At 49.6% G+C, this 26,295-nt stretch overlaps 12 protein-coding genes across 12 annotated transcripts; 4 read left to right on the top strand and 8 right to left on the bottom strand.

The window, feature by feature from the left end:
• Positions 1-40: 40 nt before the first annotated feature.
• Positions 41-1,221, top strand: EI90DRAFT_2910113 (proteasome endopeptidase complex beta subunit; the record flags this gene model as incomplete). Its single annotated transcript, XM_039054388.1, is given in 8 exon segments — positions 41-76; positions 127-218; positions 274-350; positions 405-534; positions 597-743; positions 801-1,041; positions 1,059-1,141; positions 1,191-1,221. The coding sequence occupies 8 exon segments, from the start codon at positions 41-43 to the stop codon at positions 1,219-1,221; spliced, it is 837 nt and encodes a 278-aa protein (XP_038919864.1).
• Positions 1,222-2,270: 1,049 nt separating this feature from the next.
• Positions 2,271-2,776, top strand: EI90DRAFT_2910011 (galactose-binding domain-like protein; the record flags this gene model as incomplete). The annotated part of the gene is made up of 2 exons (XM_039054384.1): positions 2,271-2,372; positions 2,429-2,776. Coding segments are annotated over 2 exons (450 nt in total), but the record flags the coding sequence as incomplete, so codon positions are not given.
• A 35-nt stretch (positions 2,777-2,811) lies between these two features.
• On the bottom strand, positions 2,812-4,301 carry EI90DRAFT_3042815 (uncharacterized protein). The gene is made up of 2 exons (XM_039059206.1): positions 2,978-4,301; positions 2,812-2,919 (listed from the first exon to the last, which is right to left on the bottom strand). Exons 1-2 carry the CDS (start codon positions 4,047-4,049, stop codon positions 2,840-2,842), a joined length of 1,152 nt encoding a protein of 383 aa, XP_038919862.1. The 5' UTR covers positions 4,050-4,301; the 3' UTR covers positions 2,812-2,839.
• Positions 4,302-5,110: 809 nt separating this feature from the next.
• Positions 5,111-5,584, bottom strand: EI90DRAFT_2895282 (kinase-like domain-containing protein; the record flags this gene model as incomplete). Its single annotated transcript, XM_039054015.1, has 2 exons — positions 5,111-5,314; positions 5,363-5,584. Coding segments are annotated over 2 exons (426 nt in total), but the record flags the coding sequence as incomplete, so codon positions are not given.
• Positions 5,585-6,057: 473 nt separating this feature from the next.
• Positions 6,058-7,331, bottom strand: EI90DRAFT_2645264 (uncharacterized protein). The gene is made up of 2 exons (XM_039053388.1): positions 6,927-7,331; positions 6,058-6,864 (listed from the first exon to the last, which is right to left on the bottom strand). The coding sequence occupies exons 1-2, from the start codon at positions 7,116-7,118 to the stop codon at positions 6,316-6,318; spliced, it is 741 nt and encodes a 246-aa protein (XP_038919860.1). The 5' UTR covers positions 7,119-7,331; the 3' UTR covers positions 6,058-6,315.
• A 1,213-nt stretch (positions 7,332-8,544) lies between these two features.
• On the bottom strand, positions 8,545-9,646 carry EI90DRAFT_2646168 (uncharacterized protein). The gene is made up of 3 exons (XM_039053389.1): positions 9,640-9,646; positions 8,760-9,585; positions 8,545-8,698 (listed from the first exon to the last, which is right to left on the bottom strand). Exon 2 carries the CDS (start codon positions 9,242-9,244, stop codon positions 8,807-8,809), a length of 438 nt encoding a protein of 145 aa, XP_038919859.1. The 5' UTR covers positions 9,245-9,585; positions 9,640-9,646; the 3' UTR covers positions 8,545-8,698; positions 8,760-8,806.
• A 2,156-nt stretch (positions 9,647-11,802) lies between these two features.
• EI90DRAFT_2645256 (uncharacterized protein) lies at positions 11,803-15,571 on the bottom strand. The gene is made up of 8 exons (XM_039053387.1): positions 15,231-15,571; positions 15,099-15,167; positions 14,867-15,049; positions 14,744-14,812; positions 14,475-14,675; positions 14,242-14,423; positions 13,834-14,194; positions 11,803-13,779 (listed from the first exon to the last, which is right to left on the bottom strand). Exons 1-8 carry the CDS (start codon positions 15,387-15,389, stop codon positions 12,034-12,036), a joined length of 2,970 nt encoding a protein of 989 aa, XP_038919858.1. The 5' UTR covers positions 15,390-15,571; the 3' UTR covers positions 11,803-12,033.
• A 3,307-nt stretch (positions 15,572-18,878) lies between these two features.
• Positions 18,879-19,586, top strand: EI90DRAFT_2910242 (kinase-like domain-containing protein; the record flags this gene model as incomplete). Its single annotated transcript, XM_039054392.1, has 4 exons — positions 18,879-18,956; positions 19,009-19,077; positions 19,149-19,349; positions 19,401-19,586. Coding segments are annotated over 4 exons (534 nt in total), but the record flags the coding sequence as incomplete, so codon positions are not given.
• Positions 19,587-19,893: 307 nt separating this feature from the next.
• On the bottom strand, positions 19,894-21,221 carry EI90DRAFT_2645064 (cytochrome cd1-nitrite reductase-like protein). The gene is made up of 3 exons (XM_039053386.1): positions 21,175-21,221; positions 20,985-21,118; positions 19,894-20,925 (listed from the first exon to the last, which is right to left on the bottom strand). The coding sequence occupies exon 3, from the start codon at positions 20,888-20,890 to the stop codon at positions 20,093-20,095; it is 798 nt and encodes a 265-aa protein (XP_038919856.1). The 5' UTR covers positions 20,891-20,925; positions 20,985-21,118; positions 21,175-21,221; the 3' UTR covers positions 19,894-20,092.
• EI90DRAFT_2645026 (WD40-repeat-containing domain protein) lies at positions 21,188-22,192 on the top strand. The gene is made up of 3 exons (XM_039053385.1): positions 21,188-21,385; positions 21,436-22,073; positions 22,133-22,192. Exon 2 carries the CDS (start codon positions 21,438-21,440, stop codon positions 22,050-22,052), a length of 615 nt encoding a protein of 204 aa, XP_038919855.1. The 5' UTR covers positions 21,188-21,385; positions 21,436-21,437; the 3' UTR covers positions 22,053-22,073; positions 22,133-22,192.
• Positions 22,193-22,220: 28 nt separating this feature from the next.
• On the bottom strand, positions 22,221-22,881 carry EI90DRAFT_2644844 (uncharacterized protein). Its single transcript, XM_039053384.1, has one exon. The coding sequence runs from the start codon at positions 22,789-22,791 to the stop codon at positions 22,330-22,332; it is 462 nt and encodes a 153-aa protein (XP_038919854.1). The 5' UTR covers positions 22,792-22,881; the 3' UTR covers positions 22,221-22,329.
• Positions 22,882-23,938: 1,057 nt separating this feature from the next.
• EI90DRAFT_2643497 (uncharacterized protein) lies at positions 23,939-25,959 on the bottom strand. The gene is made up of 9 exons (XM_039053380.1): positions 25,827-25,959; positions 25,579-25,777; positions 25,512-25,519; positions 25,392-25,444; positions 24,904-25,334; positions 24,442-24,840; positions 24,233-24,271; positions 24,079-24,144; positions 23,939-24,010 (listed from the first exon to the last, which is right to left on the bottom strand). Exons 2-8 carry the CDS (start codon positions 25,584-25,586, stop codon positions 24,090-24,092), a joined length of 993 nt encoding a protein of 330 aa, XP_038919853.1. The 5' UTR covers positions 25,587-25,777; positions 25,827-25,959; the 3' UTR covers positions 23,939-24,010; positions 24,079-24,089.
• Positions 25,960-26,295: the final 336 nt, after the last annotated feature.

Raw genomic sequence — 26,295 nt, 5'->3', positions numbered from 1 at the left:
ATTCTAGTTCGCCACCCTTCTTAACGTTTGCATTCACCACATGGACCACTTCCCCGGGACGCATTGGGGAAAGCCTGTAAGCGCTGCTGCCTTTGGTTTGTGATAGGTAACCCCAAGTGCAATTAGCGGGACGAAACCTTCGATAGTTATGCTACTTTCCCTATACACGCGCATCGACCCAAGGCCGACGCGTTTGCTGATGGCGTTCAGCGTACCAAGTAAAGTTCTAACTCAATCGTATACTACACGGCGATGCTTAGGCTGCATCTCCAGACAACCAATCGTCACGGGGGCCAGTGTATTGGCTCTCAAATACAAGGATGGGATAATGTTGGCAGCTGATACATTAGGTACGGTTAATTAAGCAATTTATCTTTATTCCCGTCTCATGGTATAAAGTACAGCCTCATATGGGTCTCTCGCGCGATTCAAGGATGTTGAGCGCATACACCCAGTGGGAGAATATACTGTGGTCGGCGCCAGTGGTGACATGAGCGACTTCCAGGAGTTACAGCACATATTGGAAACCCTCCTGTAAGCCCTATCAATTGAGCTGGTAGCTTCGATGAGACTTATTCTGCACGTGCTCAAACCAGTGTTGAAGAGTTTGTCCAAGATGACGGTCACCAACTCGGACCTTCCGAGATTTATGAATATCTCAGTAGGCTGATGTATGGTCGAAGAAGCAAAATGAACCCATTGTGGAATGCCCTGCTCGTGGGTGGTTTCAAAGACGGCAAGAGGTTTGTGGTATTGATTCTCCTGGAGCCACTGAAACGACGAGAACTTCATGATACCAGCTTCCTAGGTTATGTCGATCTTCTCGGGACGACTTACTCTGCCTCGACACTTGCAACAGGCTATGGAGCGTATATCGCGCAGCCACTATTGCGTAAATCAGTGGAAGGCAACGAAACGACGCTCACAGAGGAGGAAGCTACAAAGATCATGGAAACATGTTTGAAAGTCCTTTTTTACCGTGATGCTCGAAGTTTGAATAAGGCGTGTGACTGTTTTGATCATCGCTTGTCCCATCTGATGGTGCCTGGCGTTTCCAGTTTCAAATTGCAACCGTGACTGCGCAGGGCGTAAACATATCGGAGTCAAGGTCTGTCCAGACCGAGTGGAAATTTGCCGAAGGGTGCGTACGTTCTACCCCCGCGTCAACGTCCCTGACACCAGTCCTACAGGATCCGAGGATATGGTGCCCAGATCCAGTAGCCAATTTCACATTCACTGCCTGTATAGTATTTCTTACCGAGTGATCGTGCCTCCACAACTATACTGCTTCCAGCTGACTCCACATCACTGCCCCGGCATGTCTCCATCAAAGCACCTGGAACTATGTCCTCCATTGATCCACGAAACACTCTTCAGCAGTGAACCGCGCTAAAAGCGAGGTTGGCATTCGTAAAGCTGTGCTTGGAATGTCGGCAACAAGTCCGCCCATGCCGGGGTCCGGTTACGTCCGCTCCGCAGCAGGGGTTTGGGACCATCGACCACAATTTACAGCTCGAGCTCGAGCTTCCTTTGCTCATGATGTACCATCCCCCAAGACTGGCTGGAGTGCAACACCCCAGCATTTGAGAGTTATGGCACCGATGGGAGTGTATGGCACTTGGATGTTTGGCGGGGCCTCCACACCCCACAAAAGTTCGGCTCAGCTTCGTGCTAAAGAAAACATTGAAGAGACCTGGCCGTCTAGAATTTGTTCAAGTCGTCAAATCTCCTTCAGTTGAGCGAGCGGTAGCGACCAGTAAACAAGGGGGAAGGGGAGCCACCTTTGCTGATTGCACATGATATTAATTCATTGAACTAAGTGTGAGATCGACTGCCGCAGCGTCGGGAGTTCCGGTTGCTCCCCTTCCCAGCATACGCATTGGTTGATTAATGGGTGTGGTCGAGCGATGATGATCAAAAGCTGGTTATCAATCGGGAGGTGCTTGGGCACTTCAGGGCGCTCTATCAAAGGCTAGAAGCACAACGAGATGGGCGACCTCATTACCAGTGCAAGCACCGATTTAATCCTTCATACTGTAAGATTAAGCGACATGATCTGTTGGCTCGGCCGGTGACCAACAGACAGGCGTAACTTGTGGTGTCAATCCATATACCAAGAGAAAAGGTGTCTTCCGACCACGAGTGGGGAGTCGATTGCTGAAACCTCGGATTGTAGTAAACATATGTAATCAAAGCGATGCGACTCATCGAGGCGAAGACCAGAATTCGGTACTGTTGCTAGCGTTGCCGTTACGATTATTTCTGAAAAATCATCCGACCGATTGTTCAGGGTTAGCTCGACTCTAGACAAGAGCTTGAGCAAAAAGTTCCTAACTGACGGGAATCCTGAAACCTGTTGGTCTTCGACACAGGTGCAGCTCCATGTTCACGGGTCATGATGCGACCTATGTCTTATCGAGTGAAGTAGGGAACGCCGCAACATGTTGAGCTGGCGTTCGAAAACCCTGTCATTCTTCGCAACCTATCACTCACCTTCCAAGGGGGGTTCGTGGGCACTAGATGTGCCATCTACATCAAGAGCGGAGAGAATGCCACACAGGATGGGAACACCACGGATGCAAGACAATGGGAACTCGTTGAAAGGTATTATCCTGAGGATGTTAACAGAAAACAAATATTTCCCATCCAGACACAGCTGGAGCCAAAGAGAAGTTGTGAACAGCTACGGATTGTCTTCGAACAAAGCTCAGATTTTTTTGGACGGGTTGTGGTATATGATTTAGATTTGGATGGAGATACATTGATTGAATCGTAGACCCAACCAGGGCAATAAACTTTAGATCTGGGAACGCGCTATATTTATCTGTACATTGCGGCATCATTCATCCTCATCATCCCCTACGATGTCTAATTCTTCTTCGAGGGACCTCTGGTAACAGATTCCGCCTTGATTATCCACTGTTGTGATAGCGTTTGTCAGCATGTTCGCGGTCGATATTGTGTCATCAGTACGTACGATGTTTCTGAAGAGTATTTCTGCTGGAGAAAACTCGGCCACATTTGGAGCATGTTGCCTCTGCAAGGTTTGTTAATTCCGCAACTAGTTCTTCCCCATCAGAGCCCACCCATGAGGCTCGTGATCTTGTTCCGGCACGAGACCTGCGACCTCGGGGCACGGGTGTGGGCACATCGGGGTCTAGAGTCTCGAAAGGAGGTGGCCCAGCAGATCCACGAGCTGTTCGAGCCGAAGAGTTAGGTGTTATTTGTGGTGGATTACTATCAGTCTGGCTCATAGGCGGAGTACGACCACTCTCGGATGGAGGGAGAGGAGGGAGTGCCGGGGACCTGGACATGAGCGGAGTTTGGATTACGATTGGGCGCCAATCATCAATTTCCGGTGGATCCGCCATCTCGTCATCATTGCTGGTTCCAAAATCCTCGTCCAGCGGTATCCCACGAATGATTCGACTGGCCACAGACGGGGACTTCGGCAATGCCGGCAGGGGTTTGCTATCACTCAGTGGAGTCGGGAAGATGTTGGCGGATGGAGGAAAGTCGTGGGGCCGGCTGTAATCAGCCTTTTGTTCCGTAAGAGCCTCGAAAGGTGGAGGAAGGAGGAATGTTCCATCCTGGCCAGGCCCCTGTCGTTGCTTCTGATGTTCTTGAACAAGATAAAGGAAATCCCAACCGGCAGGATCAGGCTGATCTTGGTCCCCTTCAACGGCGTGCTGTTCCGACGAGTCGCCATCCATCTCTTGAACGTCATCGACATCCGGGATCGTTGACAAACGATTGCCAAATAGACCACTGGTATTTTGTTGCTCGGTGTACCCTGGTGAGACCGAGAGGGAAGCATTCTGTCTGAAAGCTGAAGCCAAATCGGGGTGTTTTGGGCTTCTGGCCGTCAGAGGAATCGAGGCTTGGGATGGATGAGATCCTTGTGACTGCTCGGCAGACTTCTCAGACATTGATCGAACCCGTTCGGAGTGTTGAGGCATCTGGTGTTTCAATGACGAATGTGAACTTATAGGGGACTTGACGGGCTCAATATGAGGGGCCGTCCTCAGAGAGTTCGCGGCACTCATCATTGTTCGAACCTTTGACACAGTGATGGTGGAAGATGAGGAAGAAGAATCCGGGGAACGTTTGGAGCTCGATTTACTGTCATCTGTAGCTGCAACGCGAGCAATTGCGGGAGATCTATCGGCAAGGGTGTTAGTATGTTAAGATCAAATATCATGGTTAGAACGATATACCGTATAGAAGGGGGTGCTGAGGGCGGCAGGGATGGTGGAAGGGGCTGATAATAGGGGTCTACACGAGGTGACCGGGCCGCTCTGGTTGCGGGTTTAGATGTGGGCAGTGACGGAGGAAGAGGACGGTAGTAAGGTTCGCTCAATGGGGACTGAAATGCTTGTGTTGTTGCCCTAGATGGGGGAAGAGGCTGCCTGTAAGGTTCACTCAGCACAGAATCAGGTGCTTTGGAAGGAGCCTTCGAAGAAGGGAGAGGTTTCAAATGTGGCTCCCTGAATACGGATTCAGGTGCTGGAGATGGAGGCAGGGAAGGTGGTAGTGGCTGGTAGTATGGGGCACTGAGGATGGACTGAGGACCGCTGTAATCCGCAGAATATGGAATAGGGTCTCTGTGTCGTGGCGAAGCAGTCTCCGATGAAGCAATTTCTTCGGACGGAATTGTGTCGGGGGATTTGGATGGCGCTGACTCCACCGTTGCTGCTTTTTGAGGCAGAGAGGCAGTGGGGGACGAAGTCGATGAATCCCCCAAATGAACAGTTGGAGGCGCCCCAGGGGACTCGTCCCCCTCTGCGACATCTTTTCGATGCGACAATGATGTCTCCAAGGGGGACCCCCCGGCTCGTGATCTCTGGGATGATGCAGATGGGGATATTTGGTGCATATAGGGCCCCTCGCGTGGTGCTTGAGACTTCGACGGTCGCACCGTCTCATTACTAGAGTCCCCGAGTGACCTTTCTAGACGCAATTCGGGTGTCTTGGGCATGATGGGGAGCGGAGGAAGTGGCGCGATAGGCGTCTCAAGAGGAGTAATAAGTTCAACTAACTGGGGAGGCAACCTGGAGTGGGATTCCTCGGCTCGGACAGTGTGCTGATACGAGCGAATCGCTTCGACGATCTCTTCTGCATTCATACGCTTGTTTGGCGGGAACGTCCAGCACGACTCGCAGATTTCCCATAGTGGATCATCCATAGTTTGGTATTGAGGTCGCCGATTATTATATGAGGTCGTGGGCCGAATTGGACGTCCTCCGCGGACGAGTTCGACAATCACAACATCGTCTTGGGGGATATATGAAAAAGGCTCTTGGCCAGTAACAAGCTATGTGGTTAATTAACAAAAGTTACCATCGGGGCTTAGACTAAGTACCTCTAATATCAACATTCCGAAGGAATGACAGTCAGCCTCAGCGCTGATAGTACCACGTTCCTTGCCAATGAGCTCGGGGTCATAGATCTCTGGTGCCATCCACCTTACGGAGCGCAAATTGAAGAGGGCAATAGCGACTATCACGTCACAGGCAGCCTCCAGCGCTTGGAGAAGACCGAAATTCGTCAAACAAGCGTCCCCATTGTCTTTGATGAGGACGTTGATCTATGTGTCACTTCCAGCTTCAGTTGCATGACAGGGAAGACGCAAATGGCCAGTCGCAACATACCCCACGCAAGTCCCTATGGTCCTTGGGTAAGCAGCTGTTGATGTTGTGGCCCTGCGCGAGACTCACCCGTGAGGGATACCCTGAAGGTGAAGATACTGAAGACCCAGAGCAGCACCTAGCAGCTGTGTCTAGGGGTTAGGCAGGCAGGTGGTAAAATGGCAAACAGCTCACTAGGTGCATGCGGTCGACTTGAGGATTCATCCGAATATATTGAATAACGTCGCCTCGTTTCATTCCTTTTGCCACTATGCTGAAGACACCATCGCGCGCACTGTAGGGATACCAGATGCCGAGTATCCTTTGCAAGTTGGGGTGCCGAAGGCGGTTCCATCTTTGCACTTCACCATAGAGTGTCTATAAACAAGAGGATCATTGGTATCAATCGACGCATAACTTGATTCCAACATGATCACACCTGCCTGGAGTCTTCGGTGGCGTTGAATGCGCTGGAAAGTTTGACAAACACGAGATCCCCTGCTGCCGTCTTGCCTCTCCACATAAGTCCTGACGGTGTCTCAATGTCAGGCGCATTTCCGATCCGTCGTATGTCGTTAGTGTCGAACTCATTCACCGGCGGAAGCACACCAGAGCGTTGGTACAGCTGCTGTAAACGTTCATCATAGAGTTTGTACGTCTGTGACTTTGAAGGATGAGTATTCATCTCCTAAAAATGAGAGGTATTAGTGTCTCGCGGAACCCTAACGACAAAGCATCCCACACCGACCCTTTGGATGGCAGCCATGAATTCCTCAATATAAACGTGCTTCATGAACGTTAACGAGCTCCAAGACTCGAGCTCAGATACCAGACCCCTGAACAACTTTGGGAGCTCAAGCTGATCAACCCTTTGTACTTGCCTCCTTGCAATATCGGAGCTACCAGGGACGACTAACACACGACTAGATGTATCCCGTAGGGCCACGAATGAATGCAATTCTCCGCCAAGCTCGGTCCTCATCTCCAAGATTGCCTCATCAAGTGTCTTCCAATGTAGTGCAATCTGGTCCTGTATGATAGTATGCCTAAACCAGAACTCCATCTCATCAAGTTCAACCCATTCCGTAATCGCAGTATGTAGTGGTTTAAGGGCATGCCAAGCAAGTTCTAGTCCTCCTGCAAAGCGCATCTCAGACTCAGCTGTGGAGTCCTTGCGAAGGTTCTTGAGCGAAGCGTACAGCATGCTGTGGCCCTCGTAAAGCATCCGACATTGCAACTGGGGGTGGAGTAACAGTGAGGCTTAATTCATTCAAAATATGTGAAGAGTTAGCTACGCACTTTGCATGTTTTTACCTGCTGAGACATCGAGCCAAGTTGATCGAGTAAACGAACATAAGCCATGAGCAGCGTCGGCACGTCAAATTGTAGGGACAAATAGCGTCCCCGAACGGTTTGGAGAAGTGTTAGGCCTTGCCCTCGGGGCGTAACTGGAGACCCCACGGGAGCGAATGTTCCATCCATCACCTCCATCTGACGTGTGGGAGGATGGTTAGCACGTAACAATACAATGAGTTGGTGGGAACAATGATAATTGCAGGAGGATTTGTACAAGAGCCAGTCTCACGGGTTGTGTGACGCCGAGGGACCTATACACAGACAAGGCAATGATAAATGATGAGGTTGAAAGCTCGCGCGTTTGGAGGGCCCCGACAGACGCGTCGATGGAGATAAGAATTGTTTGAAACAAATAGTCGTAAACAAATGCAAATGCTTGAAGTTGTCGACACTCCATAAGCTCGATCCGATCATCTGTGAAGACTTGACAGTGAAGAGCATTTGGGCATCACTTCGACAAAAGGTGAAGGTGGACAAGTGCATTCTTTGTTCTGGTTTTTTTTCACCCTATTTTCGTTTATGTGTTCCGAAGACGGCTGCCTTCGCCGATAAATTAATACTGGCTGTGCGGTCCCTCTTGTGAATGCACCTTCACCAACCACTAAATCCCTTCTTCAACCTTCCTGACCTGGCCACCTATTGTTGCTGTCTACTGACCTTCAAGAAGTCCCCATATGCATTCTCCGGTATGCGAATACACGCTAACGCTTTTTATATACCCCCAATCATACTAGAGATTTAAACTAGATTCGTTTCCGCCAGAACCTTGGGAAAGAGTTGACCCCATGACCCCGACATAGTAAACTGATGTACCAGTGGCAAGGGGGACCGCTCTGTTAACATGCTTGCTTGAGACCTACAATCTAACTGTACACACTACCAACGAACGCCCTCTTTACCTAGTGTCTTGACGTCGAGTGGTTCTCCGGTCCACACAGAGCACGGTATCGGCCAGGGACGACTCCCGTCCCATACGTTCTCTTCTGACGACAGTCCTGTGGTTTCCGTTGGAAGAACAAGTTCTCCGGTAGTTCGGCGACTCGAGAAAAATTAAATAGCCTTCGTCCTCTTCAACCTCTAGTATTGGCTCTGTTCCAAATCCACATGTAAACAAATACCGTCATCCGAGCTCAAGGCCATAAGACAGCCACCAAGAGGAATGGTGGACTAAATATGATATATGATGCCATATCTCGGACGTGGCAATGGGGAACTTTCTCGGAATCGCATGATATACAGATGTATTTAGTTTTGAGTACTTGCCCCGCAGATCGGTGTATCCACGGTCATAGGGCTCTGAAAGTACCGCATCCCGTTCGATCTGCGAAGTTAAGTGGAGTGCCGCTATGGTTAGTACCATAGTAGATGGGAACTCTGAGTACTGCAGTTCTCTTTCTTTCCTTTCTTCTTCTTTTCTTCATATTATGCTCTTCACCAGCCCCTCCACTTGCAGTCCCGAGAGGGGCAGAGTGAGTTAGGGTTCCGGGCACGCTACAATTTTGGTGTATTCTCAATCGCGATTCAATCCGCCCGAGAACTGCGGAAGCCAAATATGAACAGTGTTCCACACATGTACAAGTTTAGTGTGGTGTTTGTAACAAAAACCCTCACGTCCTTATGGTCACTAGCCCACGAAACAGTTGAGCCTATTTCGCTCGCCGACGAGTGCATATGGTGCCTCTTTGTGGCATGCAAAGGCATCTTCCCACCTGCCCCTTGAGTGAACTATAAGGCCGACCGCATCGAGACAGAGCTTGCAGCCCATACCCTACTTACTCCTTAACGTAAAACGTCATGCTCCGTCCACATAATTCCGTCATGTCCTACATCTGGATGCCACGTAATATCCCCAGGATCATATAAGGTAGACGGGTAGCGCGCTTCACCACCCTCCCACACCAATCAAAATCCACTAGCATTGCATGCTCCTCCCTTCTGGCTTCATCTGTGGTATCTTCTTTGTGAGACCAAATCATAATGTTAGGCTGCCTCAGGTCGCCATGCACGATCTTATTCTTGTGTATAAGTTCGACAGCCTCCTTCACATCCTGGAGGAGGCGAGCAGGAAGCAGGCCACTGGGGTACCTCGAATGAGAATCCTGACACTCATTAAGAAAATCCATCGCAACTATGATGATGCCCGCACCGATTGACCCGCAATGGTGAAGGGTAGGTGCACGCCCAATCTGTGCAAGAAGGCGGTGGGCATCTTCACAATAGCGATGAACGAACTTAACGGCAAACGGTCGTCCGTCATCCATGCAAACAGCTCTGAAGAGTGGATGTTCTAGTTGTCTGGAGAGGCGGTATATCGTAGCCTTTTTTCAGGTGAACCATGGGCGGTGACGTGAGGGAAAAGTCGTGGGGTGTGGAACATCAGATTGCCGAAGACCCACATAGTAATCCTCAAGCATTTGCGCAAAACATGAAAAACTTTGGCAACATGCCATATCGTAGTTTCGTAAGAAGGGTCTCCACCAAGCCACAAGAAATTGGTCAGTGGTTGTACGATTAGTATTTAGCACCCAGAATCGTCATATGGGGACGAGCCATGGCGAGGATGAACATCGGGCAGCAAGACACATTTCGCACTCGTTCCAGTCTAGATCCTGAAGATTCAAGCACTCTGTGCGGAGAAAAAAGGAAAGAAACGCACAAGGATTGGGCCCATAATTTTCGGGACATCATTCCGCCTTGAACGGAAAGATCTGCGGTACCCTGTAGAACTGGTTGGCAGATTCTCAAGGTTTTGGGTGGTAGGGACCTGTCAAAACCCTAGCAACCACGAACTACCTGCGTGCAGGATTTGCTGATGTTTTAGATCGGCCATCTATTTTGCTCTTTGGCGAAGTTAGTGATGTTTGCTGCACTTGACGGATTGGGAGCAGCTTGCGCATATGCAACCATTCTGCTGCGTGCTGTGGAATGTCACCAGAGTGATTCATTTCCGCAATAGATGGAAGATGTCACCTTGCTCCATTTTGCTATCTGTCACGACCGATCGGCGGTATTCTGTAAAATGTCACCAAACTAATTTGTTTTCGCAATGGATAGAAGATATCACCTTCCTCTATCTCGGGATTTTCCACGAATCCCGATATATTGGGGTCGGCCCTGGGACAAGGGATCCCTGAGGGTGGTACATGGAGACGGACAACGAGAGCCTGTTGGGACACGGTGCTCGAATTGCCCTACACCAATAAACTCGTAGATAAACGAGGTAGGAAGAGCCTTTTCTGTGATGTGTTTCAAGGGCGACTCATAGGGCGACTCATAGATAACCTCGCGTAGGCTGATAATCCCAAACGCTGGTTTACCTTTCGGCTGGAACATGTGAGAGTGATACCATCGTGAGGCTTGTGTGTGAGCGAATGCGTCAAGAATAGCGTGGCGACGGCCCCGACAAGAAGTCGAAGCCTCTTGATTCGAACCGAGCCGGTAAATACAGAGATAAGCAAAAAGGAGGCGATGGGGCAGGTGGAGGGTAACGATGAAGACGACTGAGAATGACAACAGAGATTCCAACAAGAGGGAAAAAGTCACTTTGTAGACGGAGGCTTCTGTTGCGTCATCATGGGCGGGCCAAAACCCTGCTTTCAAGGTCAGCGATCCTAAGTTTTATAGGGAACCTTGGTCCATGGGGATGGTCCTAAAATTGTGTTGTGTGGGTTCGCCCCAGACGGCAACATAGCATCTGGCACAGCAGAAGTCATGGGTTGGAGGAGGAGATGGCACTCTGTCCGATCGGATAGGGTCTTGCAAATTTTCGATAAATTTGTAACCCAGAAGTCCCTTCGTCCCCGGATGAATACCTCCAATTCTCTGTGCGCATTGAACTCACGCAAACTCATCAATGTCTCGAACTGAGCATCGTCTAAGGACATCCTCTATCGCTCTTCCACAAATGATCAACATCGACGTGGCTGACTCCCTATCCAAAAACAGACAGACCTTTCTCCTTTTCGGGTGCTGGGATACAATAATGCCTATATTCACGTCGGTTCTTTGATGATGAACGATGCCCGGATGCCACTCCAATATATTTTGATTCCGCCTTGAGTGGAAGGATCTCCGTGATTGGATTTGAAGCATTTCGATGAGTGCACGCACCATCAGACGCTTGCAATTATAATGCCATCCCTGGATGGCTTCGTCGTAAACTGGAGCAAGTCGAATCCCTGTCGCTAAGAAGTACGGAGAGATGTCCCCAAACACCTTCCGAACCCCCGCCTACCGGGGGTAAACTCTTCCTTGAAAGTCGTAAACACTGGAGATCGGTGGACCATGATGTTCAAATGGGCGGCCATTTATCTTGCTCTTCGGCAAAGTTTGCGACGTTCGCTGCACTTGACGAATTATGAGTAGCTTGCGTATGTGCAACCATCCTACTATGTGCTATCGAATGTCACCGGAATAATCAACTGCCGCAATGGTGAGTCGTGAATATCCAGCCCTCATGTCGGAGTCTTACGTAATCAAAGTGACGGCGGTAATTGAATGGCGGGCTCTGCGTTGCTAGAATCAATCCAAAGAACGTACAACCAGTGTTTCCGGCTGAAGAGTCATGGAGCTGCAGTCTATCGTTCATTTCAGCTCACAACCGTCTTCGGGAAGAGCTCTCCCTGCCGAATCTTGAGGGGGATGATCATGTGGCACTCGACCCAGCTGTGACTTCGTAATATTATATGGAAAGTGAAAGGAATACTCAGATGTTTCAAACACTTCGGAGGCAGCAGAACGGAACCGTTTAACGCGTGATCGCTGGCAGTGTTCCAAGCATCCTGAAACGAGGAAGATTGTTCGGAGGATGCGACGGATGGGTTATATATGCCAGAAGATGCCGCGTTTCAAGAACTGGTAGTATCGAAGTATAGTGTCTGTCTCTGCAGTAATGACAAATTGGAGGCGGGAACGTGAGGGTGAGTTCAGGAGTGAAGCACGTGAATCTCCAGCAGGATGGAGTGGATACGCAGACATAGAGAGAGATGCCTTCATGGAACGTGGTCAGCCTGTGGATTGCAAGCACGTAGGGTGGCTCGTATGTCAGGAGTCAAATGTCTGGGATTTCAAACCTCGACATGTGTAAGAACAGCACTTCACCTTCTTGGCCCCCCACGCACGCCAATCCCTCACACTGTTCAACATCCGTGCTATTTTTGAACCAATCAGGCAACCAACACAGATGAATGGTTTTATCTCCTTGGAGGAAACATAGACTCCGTCCATCTCGGCTTAAGACAACCGACGTCCGTGGTGGCGGAGAGACAGTGACGTCAGTTGAGGCCCATGGTGGAGGGTATTCCAGCTTCTCTCCAGAAAACACATTGTGTATCTCAAAATATCCGGTTGTGGCATCTTCAATGCGGATAAGTCTGCCGTCCTTCGAGAAAGTAATGGAGCAGGATTCTGCATCCCATTCGGGCCGGTAAACACTCGTCCAGGACAGGGTGTCCCAAACCTGAACGTCATAAGGACAGGCTGAAACTAGCTGCCTTCCACCAGGTGAGAGTCGCATGCATTGTATCGCTCGGTTATGCCCTTTCATGATAGCTGGATCGATCCACATTGGCACTTCTACTATTAATGACAAGCTGATCCCAAAAATGACCAGGTAATGATCATCAGGTGAAAAGCGAATCTCCAGTGCATCCCCAACTAATGGCCATGTGAGCAGTTCGAGTACCGTGTGATCTCCCTTTCGAACGTCCCAGACGCGAATACAACCACGAACCAATGAGGCAAGATAACGGCCATTGGGTGAGAATTTTATAAACTCTGGTAGTCCACTGCCTGTAGAATGGAAATCAATAGATGTCTGCGTCACAATGTCCCACACGGTGATAGAGTTCGGATCTGAATGAGAAGCTGCGTAACGGCCATCAGGCGAGGTTGTGAAGCGGGTCACATCAGGTGAGGTTGTGAAGGGTCTCGCCTCAAACGTATAGGTTCTGCGCCATGTTGAAACCATCCATAGATGGATAGAATCACTATCTTCTAAAACGAGATATTGACCATTAGGTGAGAAACTGACGCTTGTTCCAGCAGCACAGTCCGTTTCGAAAAGGGGGGTTATTGGTTGAGTGGTGATATCGAAAACGTGAACGCGTTTGCTGAGATCCGAGTAATCAGCGAGGGTAGCGAGGTAACGACTATCTGGCGTGAATGGGGAAGAATCGTCCCGCGTTCCAAAGATTTTTCCATTAATCACTGCAGGAGTTTCCCAATGTGACGTTTCCCAGATGCGAACCCCATACCCATTGTACTTTGCAAGATACTCCCCATTAGGGGAAAAGACACCGAGCCAGTAGGATCTGTCCTCTTCGAGCTCCGTACATGTGTTGCCTCTGTCCCAACGCCATACACGGAAAATGCCGTCCTGCGAGCTGAAGGCAACAAGACGGCCATCGGGAGAAATGATAGCTTCACTGCGCTCGATGTCATGCTCCAATGTGGCAGAGGTTTCTTGGGTCGTCAAATTAGTGATGGAAAGCCTGTTTCTCTCAACATTGACCATGTAGCGACCATTAGCAGAGAATGCAAGGGACGGAAACTCATCCTCGGTCGGTATCGTATATAGTACCGACCAGATGCGGTCCGTCAGTCGCGAAGTCGATCCAATTCTCGCTTTGGGAAACGTCCTAAACATTCTAGGGAATGCCGACCTCAGAACACTCTTGGCAGGAACAAAGGGGTGACCACCACCCAGGAGGGAGAGGGGACATTCACTAATCGCCTCACGAGACTGGATTGTCAACTGATAGAGGTCATAGGCAAGCATCTTGAACGAGTGGTCCCCCTTCTCTCAAGCGTCAGCGCGCAGAGTAAAGCTGCAGCCAACGGGTGTACGCACCGTCCACACGCGCAATTCGTATAGCCCCTCGAGAACTCGATTGAGCTCTCCCATGATTCCCATGGCAGCGACCCAGTGAAGCAGCGCAGGCGTCACCCGAGCGAGTGCGGCCAGGATTCCCGGCTCCATGCAGGGAAGTCGACATAAGACATCACACCATTCACGGCATGCAGATTGAGTGCTGGGTGATATGATTCTATTGAATTCAGTAGCAAGTCCAGGGGTGTTTTGTCTGGGCGTATATCTCCAGAGTTTTGGGAGGGATTCAAGTTGAAGCACGTTGGAAAGCAGTTGCAGGAAATTGATTGCATGTTCAAGGGAAGGTGCAGATGACACGAAGTTCAAATGCATCAAAGCCGCTCTACAAATAATGAGTCTATGCGTCTTTCGTTCCGGTGAGGAACTTACTCTAGGTTGGTGCAAAGCTCAGAGCTGCTCGGTCTCCGGTCCAAGCGAAGTTCATAGCAAGAAGCAATGCATCTCTCGAAATCGTTTGCGCCGGGCCAATTGAATGGGAGAGCAGATGTTACAGCAGACAGAAGCTGCCAATCAGAAGCAATGGAGTGGTAAGGGCGTCGATTGCACAATATCTTGACGACGCGTTAGCAGACGAACACCGTATATTTCACGCAGTGCCTCACCTCTCCAGCAGTACATCCAAAAGCCCAAATATCACTTGCTTCATTTCGTTTCCCCCCGGAAAACAATTCAGGGGATACATATCTCAGAGTCCCAGCCGCGCTCGAAGAAGGCCCGTATATGGAAAGGTCGTTGAGGAGCGATGATAAACCAAAGTCGCATAATTTTGCTACTCCGGTTGCTTCCATCATAACGATGTTGTCCTATAGTACGAATTGGATGCACGTTGAAGCTCTTGACAAAGTAGCGGTGGATGTGGTGAAAGACTCACAGGCTTTATGTCCCCGTGTATGATCCCGTTGGAATGGAGGTACTCAAGACCTCGACACACGTCTCTAATCTGATGAGATGTTAGTCGCCATCGGGTAGGAAGTGGAAGGGACACAAAGTTCACCAAGGCTTGGCGGTTTGCGGTGGGATGTTGACGAAGATACTCTCTGACGTTCCCCCCGTCACACCATGTCGAGATCAAGCTCACGCGGATACTTCCCCTCGCTAATTCTGAGGCCCATCCGTATAATGTGACTACATTCGGGTGATCAAGGCCACGCCACACCCGAATCTCGCGGTTCAGCCGCTTTCATCGAGAAATGAGATTTTTGCGGAGAATGATAATACAGACTCACCCTGACGAATTTCCCCCATCTGTTATCATCAGACACAGAAATTTCCTTCAATATTTTGACGCATACACTCTTCCAAAACCACACCAACGTTGGTTGACCAGATCAATTTGAGAAATAAGGAATCCGACTAACACTTCCAAGGTAATTCCCAACGAATATATCGCCAAAGCTGCCCCAGCCCACTCGTTCGGTGTGATCGAAAGTGAAATGACCCTCAAGGTTTGGGATTCCAGCCTGGGCGAGCTCATTGCGAAGGCTCCTGTGGGCTGAATCCACATCCTGGAATGCCATGACTATGGTTAGTAATATGTGGTGAAAAGTCCGCAAGGTCGCGTGGTGATCTGGTTACGCGAGCACAATTGTCATATGTATGGTCGAAAAATGGTATAGGAGTAAATAGGGGGGGGAGCATCCGTTAGCGCCGTGAACGGTCCAGCGAAGTATCGGCAATTCCCAATATGCTCTTTGGCTATGCAATCATCTGGACGAGCACGGTGTCTTAAGTAATATGCCAGTCGCTTCGAACCGTGCATCGCAATTTGAATGACTTCCTGTTTTTGAAACTTATGAAATTCCAAAGAGGTTCTCTCTAAATCGGGCACTCTCAAGCGAAGTAAACGAGGATTGTGTAAACATCAGGAGGGGGACGAGAGCCCATGCTATCAGTAATAATGAGTTGGAGAATTCGCCAAGGTCGTTGTCGTTGTTGCACTCTCTTGTTTCTCGCGCCTCGTCGTCGTCACGTGGCAGTGCTGGCTCCTATTGACCCAGGTGACCAGCCTCTTACATTGCGTACATGAGGGGATCAGCAAAGTGGTTCCCTAGTTGGTGTATTAGATCATCGGGCAGCAACATTGTTTGCGCTGTTTACGATCTTTCGTTCCAAAACAGCTTGCACCTCGAGTGAATCTTGGCGAGTCTTGACTCTTTGGTGTCACCACCATACTTGTTACTTGTCTGTGCGTACGATCCCCAACGTCACGCAGCTTGTCAGATCCCGCTTGAAATGCTATCATTCCCACCGGCATATTGTTTCATTCACGCGTTGACCAACCTCCCTGTACTTAAGATGGGAGCGATGAATGGAACATCTGCATCTGTGGGGTCTCCGGGGCCACCTCTACCGACTCCAGCTCTCAAGGGATAACGGAGATCGATTTCTATAGCATGCGCAATAGCAGCAGAGTGACAAAGGGAATGATACGATGCAATGCAATTTGATACACCCGAACTAGTCCTTAATCCCTATTATGGGTGCCCACCCGTCGGCAGGGGCCAACTCCTACGAGCGAAGGCTGGCTACATAGGCGCAAATTTCTCGAGCGTTTCTGCCGCTTCCGAGCCTTGGTCAGGTCTTTCTTTCAGTCAGGGTTTCAAGAACTGTGCGATCATTCTCCTGGGACTGGATCATACTTCTTTTACGAACCCAATGGAGCTACATATCTCATCATCCTTCCCTTCCCTTCCCTTGGCGCTCTCGGGAGCAGCTTGGAGTCCGAGTCCGCAAGCTAGACATCCGGAAGTCACACACAGGTCTCGTCATCTGTAGGTGTATCTGGCGAGCATGGGAGGGCACGCTGCGCATGGTGATCATGGATACTGTTCTGATAGGAAAGAATGCTGGGTGGGTTTACCCCAATAAATTTGGCTAGAGACTGATCGTCGACTCAGCGACAGCAGGAGTGCTCCTCCCTGCGCTAACAAACTCTCCACTTTTTCTCCCTTTCGCGCAAGAGGAATATCTGTTAGGCTGTTGATACTTTGGCATTTTGCACATTCGACTTGACAAATCCTGACGCAGCCAATCTCCATCTAGCGTTGATGGATCAATCTGCCATGGGACACCTGGCGTTTTTATACATGCACTATTTGCCGCCACCCCTCTGGTTTGTTGGTCGCTGATATACAAAATATGGATCGCTCGCTCTGTGTTTGAATGATAGACTGGTACGTCTCCAGTGCAAACCCACGTAAATAGGAAATTTAATGAGAGATCATAAAGACGAGAGCTGTGCCTGTTGGGTGTGGTGCCGGGTTTGAGGTTCTTGGGTTCCGGTTTTGATAACATCGCACCTTCCGACGTCGGTCGATTCATGTAGAGCAAGTCTGGTTGAGAAGACACTCGGGCTATCCGTTCCGTGCTCCTCAGATTATCACGAGGAACTGATATTTGGAGGGCGTCCTGAAGCATTATGGGGCAGAGTGTGTCGTGCTGCTGTCTCGAAAACCGATGGGGAAGTGCAAGGTATCGAATAACCCGAGTCATCACCAGAAGGGTGTAACGCTTGAATTCCTTCCTTTGACCATCGGGTATAATGGTTTCAAAGTACCCTTGGCATAACCGAATCCTGAGACGATCGTCACGCTCTCAGCCGTCTAGGTGGAGTTTAGCCCAGTAACCTGAATGACGCCACCGGGAACTGCAAACAATTGAATCAATCATCACGGTTCCGCGTTGGCGGCCCCAGCAATACAATTGGTTCGGGGACCGTGTAACACATGTCAGAGCCACGGTAGATGGATAAGTGGGCAGGTTACCAGCCTCTATTGGAATAGAATGGATAAGCCCCTCGTTCCCCTCACATGTTGCACAAATCCTCGCTAGCCTTCAAGTCACTTGGGTAGAGTTACAACTCCGTCCAACCTCATCTCCGTTAACTCTGTGCACGGGCGCGACGCAATGGACGTTAAATATCGATCGTAGGAGCGCAGCATCAAGCACATGCATTGTCGCGTTGGCCGATAACCCTGCAATTTCGCTTAAGACTCACTTCAGCATTCAAGTCTTCCCTACGTACATTCCAGTCCGATTTATACCTGCTTGAGCAATGCAGGAATTATATTTTATCAGTTATGCGGCAAGACTAGGATTACTATGCGGCAAGCGCCCCGTCTACTAACGCTAACCATCATCCATAAGATCACGCGCTCTTTTCAGCTAGTCAACTGCTAGGAAACATGATAGCCGCCCAAAAAACTTCATCATTATAAGAGCTGATCTCATCGATGCTAACTGTTCGAGACAAGACCGAGGAGCCGTTGAACCGTGTACATCTCAACGACGATGTCTTGCGTGAGCATGTCCAAGGTATCTGGCGCAACAAGGTCGTGAATGCATAGCCCAGACAGCCCTTTGGGAACTGCCGATATTTCTTCGAGCTTCACGCATTCTCTAGTACCCGTGCTGGCAAGGAGATGGGGAAATATATAGAAGCACTTTCCTATTTACCGGTTTTCTGGCGATGTGCCAATTGAATGGTCCATTGAGATTGACGGGGGCTGCTGTGCTGAATCCAACAAACGTACTTACTTCTGACTACGTGGTCATGGAGCTCCAGTCCGATGTCCATTCAGCTCACAAGCGCCTTCGCGATGAGCTTGCCCTAGCTGAAATCCCAAATCTTGAGGGACAGTTTACATTAGAGGATACGCAACGAATGGGCTGGGGTAGTTTCGGTGATATATACGTGGGGAATTACCGTGAAATTGTGAGTGTGGCTTCGTCTTTATCATTTAATCGGACTAGCTGATGTTGGTGCGGCGTTGAAAGAGAGTCTGCATTAAAGTATTGAAAGAAATCCCCGTTTTCGATGATCGTAAATGGGATCAGTTCCTCAGGGTGCGTTTACATCCACCATCACGATCCTTAGCAAGAAGCCGACTTTCAAATAAAAGAGGCTCAAGCGTGAGATTCGGGTGTGGCGAGACCTTATCCACCCGAATGTGGTCGCACTGTTCGGGTGGACCTCAAAAGTGATACGGGACAACATCAGTGTGAGCCTGATATCGACCTGGTGTGATGGAGGGGATGTCAAAAGTTATCTCCGTCGACATCCCACGGCAGATCGCCAAATCCTGGTGAGCTATATCTCCTTCCCATCGACCTCCGTTGATGATCAACATTCTCCAGATCAAAGACACCTGCAAAGGTCTTGCATACCTTCATTCTGAGCGGATAATCCATGGTGACATAAAGCCGGTGAGGAGTCCTTGGTTGCATTCACCATCACCATGCCAAAACCCTCGGTGTGCATTCAATTTAAACCATAGGAAAACATTGTGGTGGTGGAAGCAACCGGAGTAGCAAGATTGTGTGATTTCGGTCTATCATCGCTACTCGACGATCTACCTATATACGCACCCTCTTCGAGCATGGATGGGACCCTAAGATATAAATCGCCCGAACTCTTTTCCGGGGGGAAACGAAACGAAGCAAGTGACATGTGGGCGTTTGGGTGCACGGCCGGAGAGGTGAGGAACCGTCTGTATGATAAGGGTCTGTTTCGCTAATGCATCCTCAAGATATTGCGCAATGAACGCCCTTACCATCACATCAGCTTTGATTTGCAGCTTCTAACTACTGTAAATTCCGCTTCCCCCCATGTTTGGCGTTGCCCAACCGAGTTCGAGAAATGCATTGCGTCTTGCTGTGAACATTGCTCGGATCGGAGACCGAGCAGTCCTGAGCTCTGTACCGGCTTCGAGTAAGTGCTCTACTAACATAAGACACACATGGACTCACTGTTGTAGGATGGCATTAATATCCTCGATCCTCACCGATGTATTAAATCTGCTTTCCAATATGCTTCAACTTGAGTCCCTCCCAATCCCTGACAGTGCGAGGTGAGCGCGGCGGCGGTGACGGCGATATAGGGATGGTAGGTACAGGAGGGGGAATGGGCATGCGCGCCGGTGATACATTGAACAGCAGGAAAGGTGGTCCATGTAAGAGAGAGAAAGAAAGAAAGAAGAAAGAGAGAAGAAAGAAAGGGGAAAGGAAGAAGAAGCGGTGCAGAGCGGGGGGCAGCAGAGCGGGGGTCAGGTGGGGCATGTTGGGGCGTGCCCTGACACAGCACCGGATTTGGAAAAGCTGTTCCTGATCCACATCTTCTCCAAGCACAGCGTTCCCTCACACATCACCTCTGATAGAGGATCCGAATTCATCTCCCACTTCTTCCATTCTCTTGGCAAGGCCCCCAACATCCAGCTTCATTTCACCTCAGGATACCACCCTGAAGGTGATGGTCAAACTGAGCGGATGAACCAAACCCTGGAGCAGTGCCTACATGGAAATGGGTAGTTGTCTGGGTCATGATATCCCAGATGGTGATAGGGTTCTCATCTAGATAGGAAACTGCGTAACGGCCATCGAGAAGCTGGACCCCTTGAACGTGCAAATCTTGCACCGTTGAAATCGTCCACAACTGGATCTCGTTCGTCTCCTTCAAAACCAAATGTTGACCATCAGGTGAGAGGTTAACGTCCATGCCGGTGCACTCCACTGCGAAAAGCGAAGTTATTGGTTGAGTGGTGATGTCAAAAACGTCCAGTTGACGACTTCTGGTATCTGAAAAATATTGGCACAAAACGAGGCAACGACCATCCGGAGTAAATGGTGAGGAATTTGTCCAAAGGCGTTTCCCTGGAACAAGCGCGAGTGTTTTCCGGTCTGCCGTATCCCATATACAAACCGTGTCCCCAACTTCGCCAGCAAGATACTTCCCATCAGGGCTAAAACTAACTGACCCGGAGTCTTCGCCCTGATCCGCGAGCTCTTTGCAGAATGAATTGGCGTTGTCCCAACTCCATATGTAAAGGATGTTGTCAAGCGAGTTAAACGCAACAAGATGGCCATCAGGAGAAATGACGACGTTAAAAGGCTTGATGTCTCGCTCCAATGTAGCAGAGATTTCCTGGGTCGCCAAGTTAATAACTGATAGTCTGTCACCCTGCTCAACGAAGACTACATAACGACCATTGGCGGAGACTGTGGGGTGGGGAAAGTCGCGCATTTTCGATATCGTATATCGTGCGTACCAGACAGCCTCTGTCGATCGTGAAGCTGATCGAATTCTTGCTCTCATGAACGTCCCGGGAAATGCTGACCTCAAAATACTCTTGTCAGGAACAAAGGGATGACTGCCACCTAGGAGGGAGAGGGGGCATTCATTGATTGCGTTGCGGGACTGGAGTATCAGCTGGTAGAGGTCGTAAAAAAGCTTCTTGAGTGAGTAGTCCTCCTTGTCTTGAGCGTCAGTGTGCAAAAATAGAGTTACAGCAAATGAGTCATACGCACCGCCCACACGCGTAAATCATACAGTCCTTCGAGAGCGCGGTTAAGCTCTCCCATGATCCCCATGGCAGCGACCCAATGAAGTAGCGCAGGTGTGACTTGAGTGAGTGCTGTTAAGATTCCTGGATCCGTTGGAGGAGATTGACAAACAACGTTGCACCACTCGCGGCACGCAGCTCGAGTGCTCGGTGATATGATCTCATTGAATTCAGTTGTAAGTTCCGGGGTGTCTCTTTTGGGGGTATATCTCCAGAGTTCACACAGGCATGAAGCCAGAATACTTTGAATTTTCACCTGATAGTCGTTATCTCGCTGCTGGGACAAGTAAAGCCGTCCGCATTTGGGACGTTCAGGACCCGGATCAAGGTGTCCACCTTGAATTGTCCTTTTGGAAATTGGGGTTTTTCGAAGGATGCGACTTCTCGTTCTCACCTGACGGCGGTTACCTGGTTTTCTTTGATTCCATGTCGGAGTCGTTAATAGTAGAAGTGCCGATTTGGAACGACACAGCTGATTGGGAAGGGCACTCCTACGAGGTAGAAAGGGTGCGATTTTCGCCTGATGGAAAGCGGCTGGTTTCAGCTTGTTGGGACGAAGCCCATGTTTGGGACACCTCGCTCTGGACGAGGATCTACTGCCTTGATGTGTCCGAGGAGTTCCCCACCATTTACCCACCACCACGGATGCCGGTTTTCCCAAGCCAAAATAGACGGAGTCTGTGTGCCGTGAAAGGAGAAAGAACCATTCACCTCTGTTGGCTACCCGATTGGTTCGAAACCAGCACGGATATCGCGCAGTATGAAGAATTGGTGTGTCTAGGAGGTAAAAAGGGGGAAGTTCTATTCTTGGACATCTCTGGCTTTGAAATGCCCGACATTTGATCTACTCCCGATTATTATATGGTAAATGCGAACTGCCCTGACACGCTTACGAATAGGAAGCTGACCAAAGTCTCTGAAAGTTATTCCCGATATTTGCAAGTCCGCAAGCAGGCGAAGCGTCCCTTCTCCATCTCCACCTTGGACAACCTATGAGCCGAGCCTCATTAGGTGACGGCGTTGGCCCGCATAGGTTAGCTCACTCACAGTTCGGCGGAGTATTCATCGGTGGTACCTGGCATTCCCTAAGTCAGGCATGATGACTTCCCTCGTAACGGCGCTAGGTTCGAAATGTTCTGTTCAGGCCCCAGTCCTGCTTGTGGATGGTTAACTCTGCACTTAATGAGTCTGATGCAGCTTCGTCCACGTCCCCTTGACCAAACATTTCTCCTGTCCATAGATCAAGATAGTGCTGCGATATTGAATGGAAATGAGATTGCGCAATTGGAGTAGCATCGCGGTGAAGGTGGAAAGGCTTGCGAGAGTATGTACAAATGTCATTAAGACGAACGTTAGAATGATGAGAGTGTGAAAATGGAGTATGAGTTAGAGGTGGACATTGCGGTAACTGCAAAAGGGCTGGCCTTTTTGGCTGATTAGGCTGCTCATGTAGGTAGTCAGGATTAAATTCAGGATAGTGGGTCGAACAATACTTTAAATAACGAGTGCTCAAGCTGGCTCTGTTGAACCATAGGTGCCTCTTTGATGACGATAGGCCCTCTTGGCTTCTCGAAGATTGCATTGATCTTCTGGGCCTTAGGGATGCAAAAATTAGACTGAGATGCGATGAGCATCGTGCGACAACGCGACCGAACGAGGTCCGATGTCATCAGACTCCTCACTAGCTTGCAATTCAATATTCGGCGGACATTGATCATGCTTACGACCAAGTTTGAGATTGCATGTACAGAGTAAAGCAAACAACAGTCATGGTACACAGATCAATCCTGGTCCCAAAAACCAGGCTAGTTAACACATCATAGACGCGGCTGTCCATCTTGTTGTCTATATCTACGAATATCGAACGGCGGAACGAAGAAAAATCCATAACTGTGCTCGGCGATGTGCATGAGAACATCGGAATTGTCCAAACAGAAACCTCTCTCAGGTATATACGGCACCATTGCACCACATCGCCCCCCTAACCTTAAGAACCAAAAGACGAGTTAGATCGGGAGATCAATACGCGGGAATGGAAGGAAATACTTGCATGGACGTACGATAAAGCCGGACTCTGATGTCCCTTTCCTTTGTAGAAGGTGCGGCACAGGTCAGCGCGATGGTATAATTATTCTGCACATGCCTTCAGAAGCTGGTGAAGAGGCTGCATCCATGGAACTGCAATGTGGTAATGGTGGGCGACGAAGGGGGGGGGTTGGTCAAGACATTCTGGATTAGTTTGAAAACAAACACGAGATGATGGCGCACATACTCCAAGCAGGATACAAATACGTGAAGTGAAGCAGAAAGTCCAACAAGCTTTGAAGCACCTGAGCCGAAGTGAGGTGACGCCCTACTTCTTCCATTGACGTTGAATTCTGATGGAGACAGGCATCCTTGACAAGCCATTGCACAGTGCTAAATGTAGAATGCTGGAGTATTGGGAGGAGTTTAAGGTTAAACGGATAGGAGGCTTTTTTCATAACTTACCATCATCTCAATGCTGCCTTGGATAGCTGAAATGCTTCCACGCCCGATAAGTGCCTCGCCAATGTCCGCTAATTCTTGCGCAGCCGTTGTTATTGCCGCATACGACTGAGAATCAGAAGCATCTATGTTCAGCAGGACCACATTCGTTGCGGCCATTGCGCGATAAACAGCAATGAATGGGCTGATGGGCTTGTATTCTTCAGGAAAGTATATGCCCCTGGCGTCGCTGATTGGAACAGCCCACTCAGGCGCATTCACGGCTTCCTTTAGAGGCGCAAGGAGCTGCCTCAAAGCCGTGTCATCGTCCTGACCTTTTGAGAGAGGGAAACGCCACGTCAACTTGTCATGTCATCACGATAGTGTCATGTAACACACTGACCTGGGTTGTCCCTAAGGGTCCGTTTGGCGTTGAGTAGGATTGAGGCCTGACGAACGCTCAAAGCGACTGGTATGAGCGATGGGAAATGATTCAGTATTGCCTAGGGGGAAAGCGATGATAACAATTTTCAGTGTCAATGAAATGCGTTACTCACCTCCTCTGTGGATCCGAGCGAAAAGCCTTCAATACGTTCCTGATAATAAAGGGAACGTCATGTGTGAGGCGAAGCAACGCAAACTCTTAACACGCCTCAAACTTACCTGCCAAGGAAGTTCCGAAGGCACGTCGGAGAGTGCGACAATAAGAGTATCCGTCAGATAAAGGGCGCTCCACAAGGCAATTTCATTTGCATCATCAACCGACCTTGGAGCAGATGGAGCAGCGGCTGAAGCACTGCCAGAACCCGAGGCGCGCTGTGGATATAATTCCCGTTCAAACGCGTACCGAGCGGCAGACAGCACTACGCTGCGGGCCTCAGAAAGACGATAGGACCGTAGGAAGTAGTTCCCAAGTATCACAGAGGCCCACACAACTCCATCCGGTCTTCCGTTGGGTGGCTGAGAGAAGTCGAGGTGACCGCGAAGTTCGAAAAGGAAGTATGGCTGTAATGATGATGATCCCGCAATCTGACATGCTGCGAGATAAATGGCATTCTTCAAGGCTTGGTCTGTAGTTGGTCCCCCCTGGCGGACGTCATCGAAAAAAGCTGGAATGTCAAGGAAAAATTTATAATGTCCGCGGAAAGGCAGGAAAACGCGGATTCTTGGAAAGAAAGTCGGAAATCAGATCTAAATGTGGTGTATGTAAAGAAAAAAAACTACTTACAGATAGTCAAGGAGCTCAGCAGACATGACGCCAGTCTGCTGAAATTGACGAAGCTTTGCCTCTATAAAGGCCCGAGGAACAGCCGATGCATAGCCAATCTCGCTCGGGGCCGAAAGGACAACTCCGGTGCGAGAAATGTCTGAATTATCTTCTGTACCGAGGGAGGATAACGGGAAAAACGGAAGTACTGGGGATGATGGACGTGTCGTGGTCACGGTCAATGGAGAACCACCTTCCAAGCGTTCAAGGAGTTTATGAGAAGAGATTTTCTCTTTGAAAGAAGCGTTCAGAGACTTGAAACTCTCTTCCAACTCCTGCACCCGTCCCTCTAATCGATCGGTAATGCTTGTCCTAATGTATCCTTCTTCGTAGACGCAGGTGCGGACATTCCTTTGGCAACGAAGGCAGGCGGGCCGTGTCCCGTCACATTTCTGTTCATTTTTCAGCGTAAACCTAGCACTCCGGAAAATGCTGGAAACATGACTTACCTTCTTTCTTCGCCGACACTCCAAACATGATTTTCCATAACCTGACGAAGATACTGGATTCGATGAAGAGGGTGTGTTGTCCTGCATTGCGCTAAAAAGACCCTTTTTTTTCTTGCTTACCGTGATACCTGGTCCCGCAGACGCAGCTTTTATAGTGGAACTGGGACAAGGACGCGTGTCCACACACCGAGTCATCAGCTTGAGTAAGGCCGAGTAAAAATTCTAGGAGGCTCCCGCGCCAACCCGTAAGCTTAACCATACTGTCGCCGCGATCGAGCCTGAACCCGGGCAACTCGCAAGCGAATTTTTGGAAATAGACTTTTTTGAAAGCCAACGATCTTCACTGAACGGATGAAAATTAATCATCCAATCTGTCACAGATTCCCCTTCGGGAAAGTTAAGGTCATGATTGCTGAGCCGACACTGTTCCTGCACATAATGATTCTAGCAGCATCGAGGTCGATCTCGTTGGATGAGCGACTAAGTCTCATTACGGGATCTCACCCCTGCAAACGTAATATAGACTCAGCATGAGTAGCTATTGTGGTCCTAGCCCAGAGACAGCTCAGAGTCACTGCAACAAGTGAACGTGGATGTGGTCGTTATCCGAAAGTCAGGGCCATCGCCGAGCCGGACAAGGTCATCCCTGCCCCCCTTGGGAATCTTGTTGTTCGGAGCGTTAGGACACTCGGCATATTCCATTTTCGCCTGAGTAAGCGGGCAGCTGGTGTGGGGCAATCGCTGATCGTTGCATCATGGCGTCATTTAATATCATTGCGCGTTCGATCGGCAGCGTACGGCACAGTGTCAAGCATTGCGTTTCCAGACGTTTCTAGCCCCATACCGGGGGATTTTGTGCGGAATTACCAGCGTGACGCGATAAGGCGACGTTATGCCTGCGGGC

The sequence above is a fragment of the Cantharellus anzutake genome (assembly GCF_015039405.1).
Source record: "Cantharellus anzutake strain C23 chromosome Unknown EI90scaffold_9, whole genome shotgun sequence".
NCBI classification, from domain to species: domain Eukaryota; kingdom Fungi; phylum Basidiomycota; class Agaricomycetes; order Cantharellales; family Hydnaceae; genus Cantharellus; species Cantharellus anzutake.
Note: the sequence above shows the minus strand (reverse complement) of the source record. Positions and strands in the feature narration are given on the sequence as shown.